We start from the raw sequence: 16,297 nt of genomic DNA, 5'->3' as shown, positions 1-16,297 counted from the left end.
CACTGTTCACATTTTGTGAATAGTCGGTGACGGAATATTTGAAAATTATTTGATGATTTGGCAGATTGACACTGACATTAGAGAAATTTTTCAATGTAGCCTGAAGAAGACAAAATATAGACAGAACGTCACTAAGGAAATAACTCCATCTGCTCAACGTGAATGTGGTCGACACTTGGTGAGTTCTCTGTCTACAGTAGGGGTTCCCATGTTCCCAACCTTTTCTTTGCCAGGGACCTCTTTTCTTCTTGTCACTAGGGATACTCACCTTTCGAGTCAATTATCTATCAGTCAAAATAAACGTAGACGGAATTGTGATGCATGTTCCGAAATAGCACCTCTTCTAGTAATAAATCTAAGAATTTCATCCATCTAGATGCAACCGTTCGGTCTTGACGAATTTTTAACTGAACCCATCTTTTTCGGGATTTTTCGAAGGTCAGCTTTCGAGTCGTTTATCTCTCAATAAAAGTAACCGTAGATGGAAATGTGATGGATATTCTGAAACAGCAACTCTTCTAGTAATAAATCTGAAAATTTTATCTAGCTCGATGCAGCCGTTCGGTCTTGACGATTATTTAATTCATTCCATCTTTTTGGAAATTTTGGGATATAATGACAACGTTTGCAAATAAAAGCTCAAAGGTTATCTTTAAAAATGAATATATTTGCGACGTGAAGAGGAGTAACTTTTATAGGAAAACCTATAATGACTCTAACAAGTTGCAACGAGATTTATGGGATTCCTCCGATTTTTCATCGGTCATCCCTTGAATGCTGCCTTCCTCAATAGGTTCAGGACGTGGCAGACTCAAGCCCTTCTTTTTAACCCTACCCGAAGGGAGAAATTTTGGAAAACATGCTGGAAAGCTTCGAAAACCATTATCGCAATTTTGCAGGCGTTACAATATACGGTGACAAGTTCGGTTTGTTGAAAGCGTGTCGGATTGCAGCCACAGGATTTTATCACTTCCACGTCTGGTAAATCTTACATGTAATTGGACTTTCCATAACTAATTTTGCCATTATTCTCGCTCGTCTACCCCACGCATCGATCGGTCGATAAGGTTTCATGGTATTGTATAACATAATATCAATACATCATAATCGAACAATAAATAAATAAGACCAGAATAGAATTCGTTGTGAACGACCTTCTCGGTTTTGACACACATGTTGATCGTTATGTAAGTCCCCTAGGTGGGTGCCAGTAACGAATCGGAAATTGCAACGAGCCACAGATGAATTGTGGAACTGAACCGTTCCCTAGAGCAGTTTTATTTCCGCGACATTAATGCCCTAGTCAGAACTGAAACTTTTTATACCGTTTTGATATGGCCTTTTCACGTGTAGTTTGAGGAAAGAGGCCTGTACCCATACACGCCTTCAAATCATCGATATCAGCAATACTAAGAATATCTGTTAAGTGTAGACGCCTTTTGGAGACGCGGAACCTTAGTGAATTTATGGTTCAACTTGAGATTTGATCGTTCCTAAGCGGAACAGTTCACTCGTACTGGATTTGAATACTTTATTACGTGTGGGTATAATATTTTGCAACAATCAAGGTTTGTACTGCGATACGTTGTCCAGATCTAGAGGCCGATTTATTTATGTACCTATCTGTTATGATTTCTTTCTACATTCAGTGAAGTTTTCTGGATCAATAAATCTCGAATTGTTTTTAAGCATCGAAGAAGGATGTCTTTTTTTTCCTTTAGTTAGGTTATGTTCATTAATGACCATACGTTACGTAAAGCCATGAATCACAGTCTGCTTTAATCATTTCCATCATTTAGTTGTCTTAGTCTAGAAATATCGAGTGTTTGGTGTTATGCTTACGAAGCTTCTAGAAATTTCGCCAATGTAACTATCCCCAGTCTTTGACTGTAAATTTGAAAAAGCTCGAAAACTGCTGGATCGATCTCACCAATTTTAACAGGCTTCAGACGAGCAAATGACGTAAGAAATGTCTCAACTACAGATTCAAAATTGCGTACTGAAGCGTGCCCACGCTTCGAAAAATTCGAATAACTCAAAAACCGTTTTTCCGATTTGTACCAAAATCAATAGGCTTCTGAATACTGTCGGTTCTATTAATCCTTGCTGCATGGCCATAACAAAGCTTTGAACACAAACACAATGGATTTTGAAGGACGTAGATTCAAAATCCATTGAAAATTCTGTGTTTGTGTTCAAAGCTTTGTTGTGCAAAGCAAGCTGCTCAAGATATTCAAGTATTTTAACAGTAGATTCTTGAGATCGAAAGAAACACTTTTTTCTCTTACCATTTTTTCCGAATCGGCTCGGTTTAAAAGATACAGGTTGTTGAAAAACCATTAAAAAATTTTAGTTCTATCTTATTAGCGATTTTATCGAATGATGTTTTGGAATATAGTTTTTGATTTATTTGATTAATCTTTTTCGAAAACAAGATATCACCCACGTCTTACAGTTTTCTCATTATGACCATTACGTACCATAAAAATACCAGAAATTCAAAGAACCCAACTCTTGAAACTAAGTTGGACGCTATCTAATGAATATTTGAACGTTTTGTAAAATAAAAGTATCCTTCATATTTTCTCGTATAATGCGCCGTTTTCGAGTAATTTGATGTTCAAAAATTAAAAAGGATTTGTGAAATTTGAAAAATTGGCTGAATACAACTCTGTTTAAAAGATCCACAGATGTAAAATGTCCCAATTTAGCTTTAGAATTGAAGGTAATTTTGTTTTTCCAGGGGAAAAAATTGTATATGAAAAAATTATTTCTTTTGACCTCAAGAATCTACTCTTAAAATATTTGTATGAATCAAAGAGTCACCCCGTATATACAGGGTGTGTCAGAATAAGGTTCCGTAAATCCGGGTTCTTAACGAGCACGTAGAAGTTCCTGACGTCACGTGATTGATTTACTGATTTTTTTTTTTGTTGTATTCGGCGCATTCGATGTTTCCCTTGAATATAACGAAACTTCGAGCAAGACGTTGGCCTTGGTGAGGAGTTTGCGATTTGTGAATTCATAATGTTCATGTCATTATGCATTATTCGTGTTAACCATTTCCTTGTTTGAAGAATTTTAGGCCATTATCGTACTCGTCTCGGAAAAATGTCGAACGCACGGACTTTGCAACCAATTATATTTAAATATTCGGATGATGCAACAAAATTCCCATTTTCAACTGGAAAAGAGACATTAGCATTCAAGTGATTCTGCTTTTTTATGGTAAATCATGGACAGTTTTTCATCCCGCCTAAAAAAACTGTCGCACATTTCGGAATTATTATAAAATATTTATTATACATAAGTATGATTAAGTTTTTCATCGTGTTTCGTGGAAGTTTTCGAAATATGGTTGTGTAATTTTAACGAGACCTACAAGTTTACTCGGGGATTTTACGATGTCGGAACTCGTTAGGTTGACAATCAGCCGATTGATTTTCAATCGCTGATGATAAGCGTTATCTTAACCGTGTTCTTCCTCAGCACCTTCTACCATGATTCCATCTGAAATTTTCCATTTAACTGAGCCCGATCCTGGACTGCAGTTTTTCGGGTCACTTTACACTGCAATTTTTCGAAAATGACCTTTAAAAAATATCAGTTACTTAATTATTTCGAATGGCATGCCCCGAACTTTTTTATCTTCGGATAACCTAATGGGTGATTTATGGAAACATTTTGGGTATAAAATGAATAGTTTTAAAATTCATTTCAAGTTCAAAATGTTTCCATAAATCGCCCATTAGGGTATTCAAAGATAAAAAAAATTGAAGACTACCTACTTTGGTATTCAACAGACAAAAAAGTTCAGGTTATGCCATTCGAAAAAAATGGACTTATTGATTGATTTTTACGGAGGTCATTTTTGAGAAATCGCAGTGTCTTTAGGACCACTTGTAGAGTGAGAATTGAAGAACACTTGAAAACTGTTAGGGGATTTAATTAAACAAATCATACATTTATCTCGAACAGATTTCAAGATATGTACTTGAAACCATCATAACTATGAAAATTTTCGGAATAAATTATGTATTTCATGTATATTCATAAATGATATAAAAATTTGGGTATTCTTGTTTTAAAAAACAAAGTAGTCTCCTCTTCCAGACCACCCTATGAAGTCAAAAATAAACTACTCAACAAACCATGTAATTTTGCAACAAATGGTAATAATGACCATTGCTAGTTGTATAGTGGTTAACCAAAGTACCTTAGTGACACTAAGTTTTTCACATTCGATTTATTCAGCGAATTCTTTTCAGTTCCCTGATGACTATCTCTCATAGCCTCGACGACCTGGCCTCTTTGGGCGTCCACTGGCCGAGTCAGGAGCATCTCGTCACCATCGAGCAGCTCCGTATGGAAATGACCACCTGCTTCACCTGTGGAGTGTCCTGGAACGACAGCCACGTGTCTCTGGATTGCTCGGAGTGCGGTGGATACGCCCTGGACAGGCCGTGTTTGGAATGTGAGGGAAAGTGCGGGGCCACGTGGAAAAGAGACCTCTCGTTGGTAAGTTGAGGAAGAATTTTGAGTACCTAACGCGAATTGAGGAATATCTACCTTGGTCAGGTCTAATGGGGGCTGAAATTATCCTCATCCTATTGCCGAATTCTTCAATGGCACTTAAACTAGGAGTACAGACGATTTTCTGAAGGCTAGAATTGTCCCTTTCCCCCCTCGGTCGCCAGACCTCAATCCCATCGAACAAGCTTGTGATCAGCTACAAAGGGCTTTGAATTCTCATCAACCACCTCCACTCTGGAGAGAAATTGATCAAGGACTTTAACAATCCCATCGGAACTAGGCAAGGTCGATGTCAGACTGTGATTAATGTTCGAAGAGGCCATACTCTTTACTGAAAATAACTTTTTCAATTGTTTGTTTGAGCCGATTTTGTGCTACAAATGCTAAAATTACATTTTCACCTGAAACAGTAAAACTGGCAAAATAATGAGTTAGATAAGTGGATAAACATTCCATATGAACATTATGAATGTTTAAATCGAAATTCAGCAGGGCATTATTCAATCGAATCTAGGAAGTGCATATTTCAGTCGAAAGAAATATTTATCCCCGCTTAATGCTCAGTGAAACATTAGAAATGAGGTAGTTCTTCAGGACTTGACTGTCAAGGTGTGGTTGTAAGAGTTATGGACTAAGTGAAGATATGTCGCTTCTAAGAACACCTTCGGTAAATTTCATTGGAACTTCCATTCAGGAATTGTTCTCGGACGTTCTAACAAGTTTGATAAACGCAATTTCACTTTCTCGTAAGGTTATTCAATCACCTTCATGGGTATTGAGGCATATTTCTTGCAGTACTTCCTTTCTCGAATGATCGATGTCTAACAATTATTCTTTTTTTGTAAGTTTCTGCTTGTGGTAGCTTCCGCCATTAAACTTTTCAAACATTCCGTCCCACGTTTTTCGGGTTCCCCCTCTTTCATTAATTTCTTGACTATTTTGACCATTCGGTTACCAGGAAACATAAAAATATATCTTTTATTCACCGTCGATGCATAAAGGGACCATAATCTATCCGTTTCCTTGATCATTATGGTCCATTAATCACTGGCCTATCAAGTTTTGTTGCCAGAATCACAGGCAGAGGCTCACAACATATCCACAGCAATGTTTCACAATGGTGGATGGAGACAGTGCTCCACTCGCATATTACAGCTATTATAATATGCGCGTAACTGTTTGCATTAAGCTAATTAGCAATGGATACAACAAAACAAATCCTAAAACGCCGATGAGTGTGGAACGAAATTTCACATCATATTAGCCTAGGTCAGGGCAGTCGAGAGTTGTTCATAATAAAGGAACTGATAGTTACTTTCGCATCTACTATTTTCGTTCTCATTTTATGTGCCAAATGTTCGTATGCATAATCCTCGTGATCTCTGAATAAACCCCGAGTGAAAACCTAAAATATCTTCAATGAATAAGCTTGTTTCGACTTTGATCGTCGCCCCAAAGTATGTTACTAAACTATCTGTGCCGGCTTTAATAGATTTATCGCCTTGTCTGGGTTCATTAGTCGAATGACAGGCGAAATAAGTTAAAACGATAAAAATCGGGGACCCTTCAAAGCTGGGATCAACGCTTACTGGTTTTCACTGTCTATTTTGAGCCGGACCTTGATCTATGGTGGACGTAAAGGCGAAGGTCTCTCGTCTCGAAGCCAACGAATGCTCCATTCATCAGTCAGAACTTGATTTGTCTTTTGAAATTTCAGAGTTGATGCAAGGCATTATTGTCACTTTCGAATCGTTCACATTCTTTAAGTCATTGGGTTTTTTGGTTAACATCCATCAATTACTAGAAATAGAACAAATTCCCGCATTCGCAATTTTTTACTGGCCAAGGTACTGGACACACCATGAATTATATTTTATATGCACTTGTACACTTTTTGTATAAACCAGGGCCTGGTCTTAGTACGACTCACTAGTTTGGTGTGATGATTTTTGTGAAATTAAAGTATTTTTATTGACTCAAAAAGAAATTATTTGAAATTATCCATTTTTTGCAGAGCCACAGTAGCGGTAAGGCTAGGTGGCAGGGGGAATGTGCTCATTCCAAGTCGCAGAGCAACACCAAAACCTCTGAAAGAGATGGAACCACCACCTCCACCATCACCGAACAAGAAATCACCAAACGGCTAGCCAAACTCAGTGCCAATTCATGACGTCATTCTACCATTTAAACATCATATTTAGTTTATAACATCCTTCATCTGTTAGGTTAGTGTAAAATCCATTACAGGGTTGCAATATTTATTTATATACTTCACAAAATTTTTCTGTCTCCATTTGTCGAGACTGTTATTATTTTTCCTAGTTAATTATGCCATCAAATAGGTAATACTTGATTGATACATATGATATTCACAATTTTGGATAAATTCATATCATCTTCTTACCCCAACCAAAATTCAGGAATCTCCAAATTGGGTGTTTATTTTTGTTGGTTAACTTCAAATTGATTGAATTTCGAATAAATTGTATGCATTTCGCGGGATATACTTCAAATATCAAACTATGCAGGCAATATTGTTATCTGTAAAATGTATCTTAATAAAATATTAGTGAAATTGTATATGATTCATATAATTGAATTCCAATTTAAATGAATTTTTTTATGTTTTTATGTTCACAGCCTTCATGATGATAAATTAAAATTGTCAAAAATTCAATATAGGTATATATATAAGCGTGTCTTTTATAACCGGCCGTTTCCTGCATCCTATCCGCCATTTTTCCTTTCATCTTCTCGCATTCCTCTCATTTCTCTGGGCTTTTTCCACTCCCTGGTTTCAATCTCACAGGTGGGTAAAGAATAATAAATTCAAGACGATTTGAAATATTGTATTCCATTTTTAGTATATAAATTCTAAAGATACTCTAGCTAGCATAGATCCAATTCAATTTTAGAATAAGATGTGCGCTATCTCGGTTCTATTAATCGAAACTCAATGTCGGTCGCGCAGAATACTCTTTCGTTTGTGTAGCTACACTAGTTAGTTCGGCTAACTTATAGTAGGTGGCGCCAACAAATATCGATATGTGCGCCATCTTGGTTTTACTAATTGAACTACTATGCCGGTTGCACAGATTGCTTTTTGGTTTACAAGTTGCCACAGTAGTTAGTTCAGTAAATTACTAGTAGGTAGCGCCACAACTTTTGATAATACTCAATTTCCCATTGCAATTGGTGGTCCTTTTCAGAATGACGTTTTCAAAAGAACAATAATAAGATGCCGCCATTATTTCTTAATACGTGTCAACCGGACAGTTAGGCGAAGTTACTAATCGGCCGACCCTCGTATATTTCAGTTCTTTTTGTTCAGCCTGCCTCCGTATAAATTTGGTAAATTTTTTGTACAACCTTGTACATTTTTGATTTATAGTCTAAAAAACGCTTAGAATGTGATGCTATACACCCTCAGAGTATAAGAAAAATTTTACCATTCGGCCGACCCTCGTATATTTTAGGCCCATTTTTGGCGTGCCCCCGTATACATTTGGTGAAAAATTTCACTATTCGGCTGACCCTCGTATAATTTAGGCTAATTTTTTTTGCGTGCCCCCGTATACAGTTGTTGAAAAATTATACTTTTCGGTCGACCCTCGTATAATTTAGGCCCAATTTTTTGGCGTGCCCCCATATACATTTGGTGAAAAATTTTACTATTCGGCCGACCCTCGTATAATTTACCACGATTTTTTTTTGGCGCGCCCCCGCCAAATATATATTTGGTGAAAAAAATTTCCGACAACCTCGTACATTTCTGGTTCATAGACTAAGAAACGCTTAGACTGTGATGCTATAAAATCTCATAGTCTAAGGAACGCTTAGACTGTGATGCTTCAGAAACCTCACAGTCTAAGGAACGCTCAGACTGTGATGCTTTAGAAACCTCACAGTCTAAGGAACGCTTAGACTGTGATGCTATAAAACCTCACAGTCTAAGAAACGCTTAGAATGTGATGCTATAAAAATCTCACAGTCTAAGGAACGCTTAGACTGTGATGCTATAAAAACCTCACAGTCTAAGAAACGCTTAGACTGTGATGCTATAAAACCTCACAGTCTAAGGAACGCTTAGTCTGTGATGCTATTAAAAGCTCACAGTCTAAGAACCGCTTAGTATGTGAGGCTACAAACTCCTTAGAATGTGAGGTTTATAGCATCACAGTCTAAGCGTTTCTTAGACTGTGAGGTTTTTATAGCATCACAGTCTAAGCGTTTCTTAGACTGTGAGATTTTTATAGCATCACATTCTAAGCGTTTCTTAGACTGTGAGGTTTTTATAGCATCACAGTCTAAACGTTCCTTAGACTGTGAGGTTTTATAGCATCACAGTCTAAGCGTTCCACAGACTGAATTTTTTATAGCATCACAGTCTAAGCGTTTTTTAGTCTATGAACCAGAAATGTACGAGGTTGTCCGAAATTTTTTTCACCAAATATACGGAGGCACGCCAAAAAAAAATGGTAGAAAATTATACGAGGGTCAGCCGAATAGTAAAATTTTTCACCGAATGTATACGGGGGCACGCCAAAAAATTGGACCTAAATCATACGGGGGTCAGCCGAAAAGTAAATTTTTCAACAAATGTATACGAGGGCACGCCAAAAAAATTGCCTAAATTATACGAGGGTCAGCCGAATAATTAAATTTTTCACCAAATGTATACGGAGGCACGCCAAAAAATTGGCCTAAATTATACGAGGGTCAGCCGAACAGTAACTTGACTGAACTAACCGGGTGATGCATTGAATTTTTTTACGGAATAAGAACATAACCTTTCAGAAAAATTCAAAATATGTATATATATATTTTTTATTACCTGTCAACAATTACATAGACGACTACAAATTTCAACAAGATCCAAACTATTTACAAAGAAATAATACTACTGTAAGGAAGGAAAAACATTCCAAAATGGACATCAAATGGAATGTTCAAAATAATACAAGTTATTTACATAGGAAACCAAAGAAAAACATTTGAAGAATTAAGGGATTTATGTTAAAGAAACTCTGCTTTTAATGATTCTTAAAAATACTACTAGGCATTATTTTCACATCTTGCTTTTGTTAAAATCCAAAAAACATCCATTCAGTTCTGGATACAAACAATACCTCGACATAATTATGATCCTAGAATACATATCTTAGTGAAGATGATTAATTCTATAAAATTATGCTTTCCCAGTTACGACTTTACTTGTTGGCTTTTCACTGCTCTGTTCTTTCTCCAGTTGTTTTCCAAGATATTCCCAATTATGCACCATCAACTTCTGAACGGCCAGAAGTGCCTCGTATCTTACATTTGGATCTTCATGGGCCAGAAGTTGCATTACTAGTTGCTTTCCTCCAAGTTGTTCGATCACCCTGAAAATCATCATCCAACTATCTCAAAAGGTTTGAAAAGGTGCTGCGTAGACTGGCAAGAAAACTAGCGAAAGTGAGGACTTACTAGCAATTCGGAAAGAAATTCAAGAAATTACGCAGAATTGGAAATTTTACGAACCCTGGATGTCAAAACGTTGTTATAAACAAACTAAACAGATAATGGCAACTGTCCAAATTATCCAACAAGTTATCAATTGAGTTTTTGCAAATGACAGAATAGTAGAAATGGATATATGTACTACTCAAAAAAAAAAATAAAGTTCAGAATATACTCACGTTTTTCCGCGAGGATAGTGTCTGACGTATTCACCAATATCGAAACTAGCAACACTCAATACAAGAGGATCCTTGCTAGTTTCCAAGAGGTGAATCAGAATGCGCAGTAATTCGTAATTCTTTTCGTTCAAACGTTGAGCATTCTCCCTCCAGAATTTGCTCTTATGGACGGGAGACCATTCCAGACGTCCAGACTTTATCTGTAAGAATAAATCATTAAAAATATGAAATGCAATTTATGCTTTTACTCACTTCAGTTGCATACTCATCGAAGGAACTCAAATCTTGCACAGAGCTTTGTAGCCTTTCTGTTAGAAATTCAACATCTGCTGTAACATCTTCGTCTTCGAACTTACGTTGCTCGAGAATAGCAAGTTGCTTGAGAACCTGAAAGAAAATGAATGAATTTAACGAAATATTGGGAAAAACGAAATTGAAAGTTGATTTAATACAGTGGCATCGACGCAGAGGATTCACAAAGGACAGAAGCATCACCAAAAATCTCCTTTTTATATCGATTTTATATAGGGTGTGGCTGAATCGCGATTTTTTTTTACGAAAAGCACATTTGCTCTTTCATAACCTGAAATGAAATTCGTTCGAAAAATCTTCATATCCGACGAGCAAAATATTTCTGAAAAGGGAACCGAAATTGAAAAAACTGGAAAACCGATGGATCGTTTCAGATATGCACCAAAATTTCACATCGATATATTGAAAATTACGAATTGTAACGATTAAATGTTTCTACAGGATGAAAAATAATCACCTACTAACCTTGGACTGTACCATGGCAATACAATGCTCTTTGGACACTTGAGGATCCTCAGGTTTCTCGATCAGGTTCCTGAAAACGGCCAAAATGATCCTGGTCACTTTCTCTTTAACGGAATCGCTCAATATATCTGCCAGTATGAGGATAACGTTGAACTTGTTCATTTTCTCGGCCAATAACGGATTGAAAGTTAGCACCCACAGGCAGAAAATCAGCTGGTACTGAATCTGGAAATTGACGCGGCCAGATAGGACGCTCAGCAAGGTGGAAATGCCGTCCACTGACACGAAGGCGAAACGGTATTCGTCGATTCTGAGCATCATCTGGAGACATCGACCGACAGATTGGATGTACTCGTTATTCTGTACAGAAAAAATTTATCAGTTGATTGTTCTGAACAAAAAGTAGTATCTACGGGTGATTTCGATGCCATAAAACCGTCAGCAGTGTGAGTAACACTGAATATGAAATTAGAAAAACAGGCTGAAAAGCTGTTTTACTCCAGACAGAAATGGAAAAAGTGAATTGATCTGCCAATTTAAAGCAAAATCTGCAATTTATCGATGCCATTAAATCTGAAATGAAAAGTAGAACATCATATCTGTTTATTGATCGAGGTAACAGCAGCATGTGCCAGTTGTACGGAAGAGAGGTATGAACCCATAGTTAACACAACAAAACTGCGTTTTTATTTCATCGACCTAAACATAGCTAACTTAAATGAAAATTTTTGACTATTTTATATACTTTGCTATTTCGGCTGATATTTTGCTACCGATGGAAGCTAAATTATATAGTCAGTGGAGTGTTGAAATTAAGAGGATGAAGAATGCAGGCAAGTTGTTTCCTCTTGAATGAGAAATCTATAACTAAGAGCGTTTTTCACAATTTCACTCCAAAGCCTGACAGTCAGGATGTAAAATTATCGTTTAACTCTGCAGCATTCATAATATCTACACTTATAAACGAACTACATGTAGGACCTTTCCCCATAACCAAAAACAAAACTATATACAAAAATTAAATGCAATGATACCATGCAGAAAATTCCATACAAATGAAAAAATTAAATTCCATGCATAATCATGCATCACAACTTACTTCTTGCGACAGTGTTTAATTTGAACGTCAGATTAGTTTTGTCTTGTTGTGTACTAATGATACAGAATGAGTCAATAATGCTCGATCGGCGATCACTTTTGAAATAGGAAATAGGAGAATGATTCATACTTTGGAGGAATCTACTCTGATTAGTGCATGAGCTGAAATTATTTTTGGCTTATAGGGGGTTCTAAAATAGTGAAACACCCTGCTTCTCCAAATGAGTACACAATTTTTATACCATATTCTGAATCTACATGAAATTATAATCTTGAAATACCTCAATTGTCATGATACATCTTTGTTTCTTTAGCTAATTCGCTAAGTTGATTCGATTCTGCCAAAATTTCAAATAGTTGACTGATCAAGCACAGTTGACGCACCTTGTATATGATAATTCAAAAAGCAACGCCTCAAATGGAACATATAAGCCGCTGATGAAAATGTTCGAATTTTCTCAATTTTTTCACAGATTATATTCAATGCTGCAAATGTGAGATGTGAATTCAAGTCAATCTTTCACAAAGTAATCATAATTTTCGATCACACCTTTCTTCCTTACTGTTGGATTTTCCAAGAAGTTATACCAAACCTACACATACTGTAGTAATTCTACGTCTACCACATAACTGGACAAATATCTAATCCTACAAACACAATATGGCATAATACCGTCATTTCATCATGTTTTTGAGGTTCATCGATGCTGAATGAAGCTTCCTTAAACAATTCCAACGGCTGCTCTCCTGATGCTCCACGCAGAGCATCGACTCTAGCTAAGGATGCCACTAAGTTATCGTACTAAAATTGACACAATTCTTTAAAAAAAAAATACATCCTTATCAACTTCGATCAAGCCTTCGTGTTAGAGAAGCTGCGTTCGACAATATCAGCAAAGATTTTGTTGTTACCCTATTTGACAGTACAAGAATTAATTTAGATTTTATTGCAAGGCTAACATTTAGGTTAGTACACATAAAATATACGGAAATTTTTCGATAGTCACGTTTCGAGTAGATTATCTGTCAATAACAATAACCGTAGATGGAAATGTAATACATATTCTGAAAGAGCAACTCTTCTAGTGATAAATCTGAAAATTTCATGGAGCTCGATGCAGCCGTTCGGTCTTGACGAATATTTAATTGATTACATCTCTTTGGAAATTTTTACATATAATCACAATTGAAGTTTGCAAATAAAAGCTCGAAGGTTATCTTCAAAAATGAAAATATTTGCGACTTTCTTAAATTTTTCAGTAAGTTTGTTTTGACTATACTACTGATTCTATTCACTAACGCCATCTATTAAATAGTTTGGTCTGAGAGCAGCGGTTAAATCTTAAATAAAAAATTGTAAATCATTCGCGGACTTCGAATTAAGTTCCATATTCTGAGTTCGCGGTCCATATTTTGGCTCCACGCCAAAATTGTACTAAACATGTTTGGTCTGCAATGTCTCAGCAGTTACTCCGCTTACCTGACCCATCGCAGACATTTGACGCAAATCCGAATACTGTAAGAGCATCAGCAAGAACTAGAGGATGCCCAACCAAATTTTAAAGGTGTTAGTAACAGAAGGAACCTTTTTCAAGCCTGCACACTTCACCAGGTAGAATCTTTATTTTGCTCATTTCTCTTCTTTTAATGCTATACATAGCATTAAAAAAGTTAATCATCACTTACCTCAAAAAATCAACGGATACCTTTCAGAAAGTTGACAATATCAAGCAGACAGAGCTATGTATCAAGCAAAAAGCACAAACAGTAAACAAAAGCAGAGTGAACTAATTTAAACTACCGCCCTTCAATTTGTAATAATCAGCTACTCACTTGCATCTTCAGTTGGTCCTTCAGCCAAGTCAGATAAAAGTGAAGATCTGACCTTTCCATAGGAGTATGGGACCAACACGCTATTTTAGCAATGATCCTGGAAGTCATGTTTGTGATGAAGCCATCTTGACGATTCAGCAGATTCAAGAAAGGGCCCCAAACCGATTCCTTCTTCTTGTGTGCATATTCATGAAAAATTTCAACCCTGCTATGTTCTTCCTATGTGAAAAATGTGTATATTTAATTTTTCTGAAACCAACCTTCACTATTGAATATTTGTTTGTACACCGATGTTGGAAGATTTTCCTTATTCATGAATAAGTACACTGAAATGAATCCAATTTTTAAGAGTTTACCTGAAGCATATCGTCAGCTAGAACTAGAATATACTGCAAAGTTTGATCCTTTGAAACATGGCCCAATAAATTGAGGAAGGTCTGTGCACATTGAAGCCGATCTCTCTGCAGAAGTTCCTCGCGTTTCTCTCTATCTGGCACATCAAATTGAGTGATAAATTGGAAATCTTCTTGGGATATCATCTGAGACCTGATAAAATTTATCGATTTGAATGCAAGTGAGGGCAATTATCAAGAGAAATACTCACTGGAAATATGACTGCCAATTCACTTTTTGGCTCCTGATATCGGATGCCTTTTGTTGCAACACACTTGTAGCCGCCAGCATATCTGAAAAGCTCATTCTGTCAGTAAATTTGGAAAGCTTGAGTACTTAATTGTAACAAGAAAAATATTTAAAATTAAACACTTAAAATTTTTTGTTGTCAACATTGATTGATTATAATTGAATATGTCAGGATTATAGACTACATATTAACCTGCAGAAAACATAGTTTGATAATTTAACACAAGTAAAAAAACCTATATGACATGAAAATTTTAATCAGAACATTTAAAAGGAAATAGGAATATCCTGAACTGATAGTAATAAACAGATTCTCTTCTAAGGGGGATAAATAATGTTTAATTAGAATATATTTCATTACTCTTCTATACCTAGTAATTTTTGAGTTTTCTGCTCAAAAACATAGCAGCAAACCATTCAGAGATAATTAATTGCATGAATTACCTAGATATTCTTGGGGGCTTGAATATCACTTTGAATCAAACAAAGTAACAGTTCACTTTGGATTTTTTATGATTTATACAACCGAATTATTTATACTCGGAGAAATATGACATACTTTACACTAGTAGTCTTTAAAATATTTTCCCATGTCACTTCACCTCAGATGAAAGAGTTGTGGATGAGGAATGATTTTACTTGAAGTTATTTTCGAGTTGAAGGTCTTTTCTAATGATACCCAGATCTTCAGGATGTAAATGAAGAAAATTGAATATCATAACTTTTGATTGTCACTTGTGTGATGTGCCCATTTTTGACCCTCATCACGTGAATTGGAACACGCCTTTAATTTGTTTTTGTTGAGATAAAGTTCTACCATATTCCTACTAATAGAGCAACAAAGTTGGTAGCAATTTCGGGAAAATAGACAGTATCAATGAGTTCGCCAAAAGAAAATTCAAAAGAACAATGGAATTTTCCAATCAAAACTCACCTATTTTTCCATCATCGAAAGATGTAATGATTTCATGGAATTTAGGTTCCCTGTGTTGCACGTTAGAACTGTTCGAAGCCATGTTTTCTGAAATAATCTGAGTCCAATTTCACCACTCAAAAAATTCAATTTTTTAAGCAACCCAGCTGATACAAGTCTTGTGATTTTATATATCGACGAACTCCGGAGTTGACCGATTACATTTGACACTTTGACAGGTACCTAAACAAATAAAACACGACAACCCATAGACTTATAATTTATAAATGACAGAAAACTCTCTGACTCAGGCATTTTTGATCTTGATCTTTTTGAACTTAAGAGTTATTCAAAGATATCTACTCTATCAAGGAGATATATCTCCTTGTACTCAAAGATTATAGACACTATAACCTTGTATCTTTGGAGTTATTGATCCCAGATTACAGAAAATCTGTAATCTGTGATTGATCCAGACCTCAAAGAACAGTCAGGGGCGGATCTACGAGGGCAGTAGGGTTTGACTACCTAGGCGCAATCCTAATGCACTGATCTGCATTATGCAATGGAGATCCCTCCAGACTAATGATGAAGAATTAAAGAACACTAGGGCATTCCACATCTAGCATTAACTCCATGACCCCTTATCCAATGGAGCACGATTAAGATAGAGGCCTATTCGCACCGAGAGATAGAAATTCATACCAAGATAGCGACTTTGCATCTTCTATCACTCGTATCTTTCAGTATTCAAGGGATTAATATTCAATGCTTTTATACTAAGCATTAACATTGAATATATTAAGGGTTGAATACTCATAGG

General features: G+C 36.2%; 2 protein-coding genes across 4 annotated transcripts in view; one reads left to right on the top strand and one right to left on the bottom strand.

Annotated features, from left to right (window-relative positions):
* The window catches only part of LOC123317090 (protein pinocchio), a 46,947-nt gene extending 39,720 nt beyond the window's left edge, over positions 1-7,227 (top strand). For both annotated transcript variants that reach the window (XM_044903456.1, XM_044903457.1), the window contains 2 exons: positions 4,269-4,518; positions 6,548-7,227. In XM_044903456.1, the coding sequence (XP_044759391.1) occupies positions 4,269-4,518; positions 6,548-6,703 (406 nt within the window). In that variant the 3' untranslated portion in view covers positions 6,704-7,227. The remainder of the gene's footprint in view (positions 1-4,268; positions 4,519-6,547) is intronic.
* A 2,115-nt stretch (positions 7,228-9,342) lies between these two features.
* Positions 9,343-15,712, bottom strand: LOC123317210 (V-type proton ATPase subunit H). Of its 2 annotated transcripts, XM_044903620.1 has the most exons (9): positions 15,496-15,712; positions 14,524-14,605; positions 14,276-14,465; positions 13,920-14,138; positions 12,760-12,888; positions 10,989-11,348; positions 10,464-10,598; positions 10,212-10,411; positions 9,343-9,914 (listed from the first exon to the last, which is right to left on the bottom strand). In XM_044903620.1, exons 1-9 carry the CDS (start codon positions 15,575-15,577, stop codon positions 9,722-9,724), a joined length of 1,590 nt encoding a protein of 529 aa, XP_044759555.1. In that variant the 5' UTR covers positions 15,578-15,712; the 3' UTR covers positions 9,343-9,721. The 2 variants fall into 2 exon arrangements, with proteins under 2 accessions (XP_044759555.1, XP_044759556.1); XM_044903621.1 differs by lacking the exon at positions 12,760-12,888 and having other exon boundaries at positions 15,496-15,710.
* Positions 15,713-16,297: the final 585 nt, after the last annotated feature.

The sequence above is a fragment of the Coccinella septempunctata genome, chromosome 7 (genome assembly GCF_907165205.1).
Source record: "Coccinella septempunctata chromosome 7, icCocSept1.1, whole genome shotgun sequence".
Classification (NCBI taxonomy): Eukaryota; Metazoa; Arthropoda; class Insecta; order Coleoptera; family Coccinellidae; genus Coccinella; species Coccinella septempunctata.
This window is presented reverse-complemented; position numbering and strand designations above follow the sequence as displayed.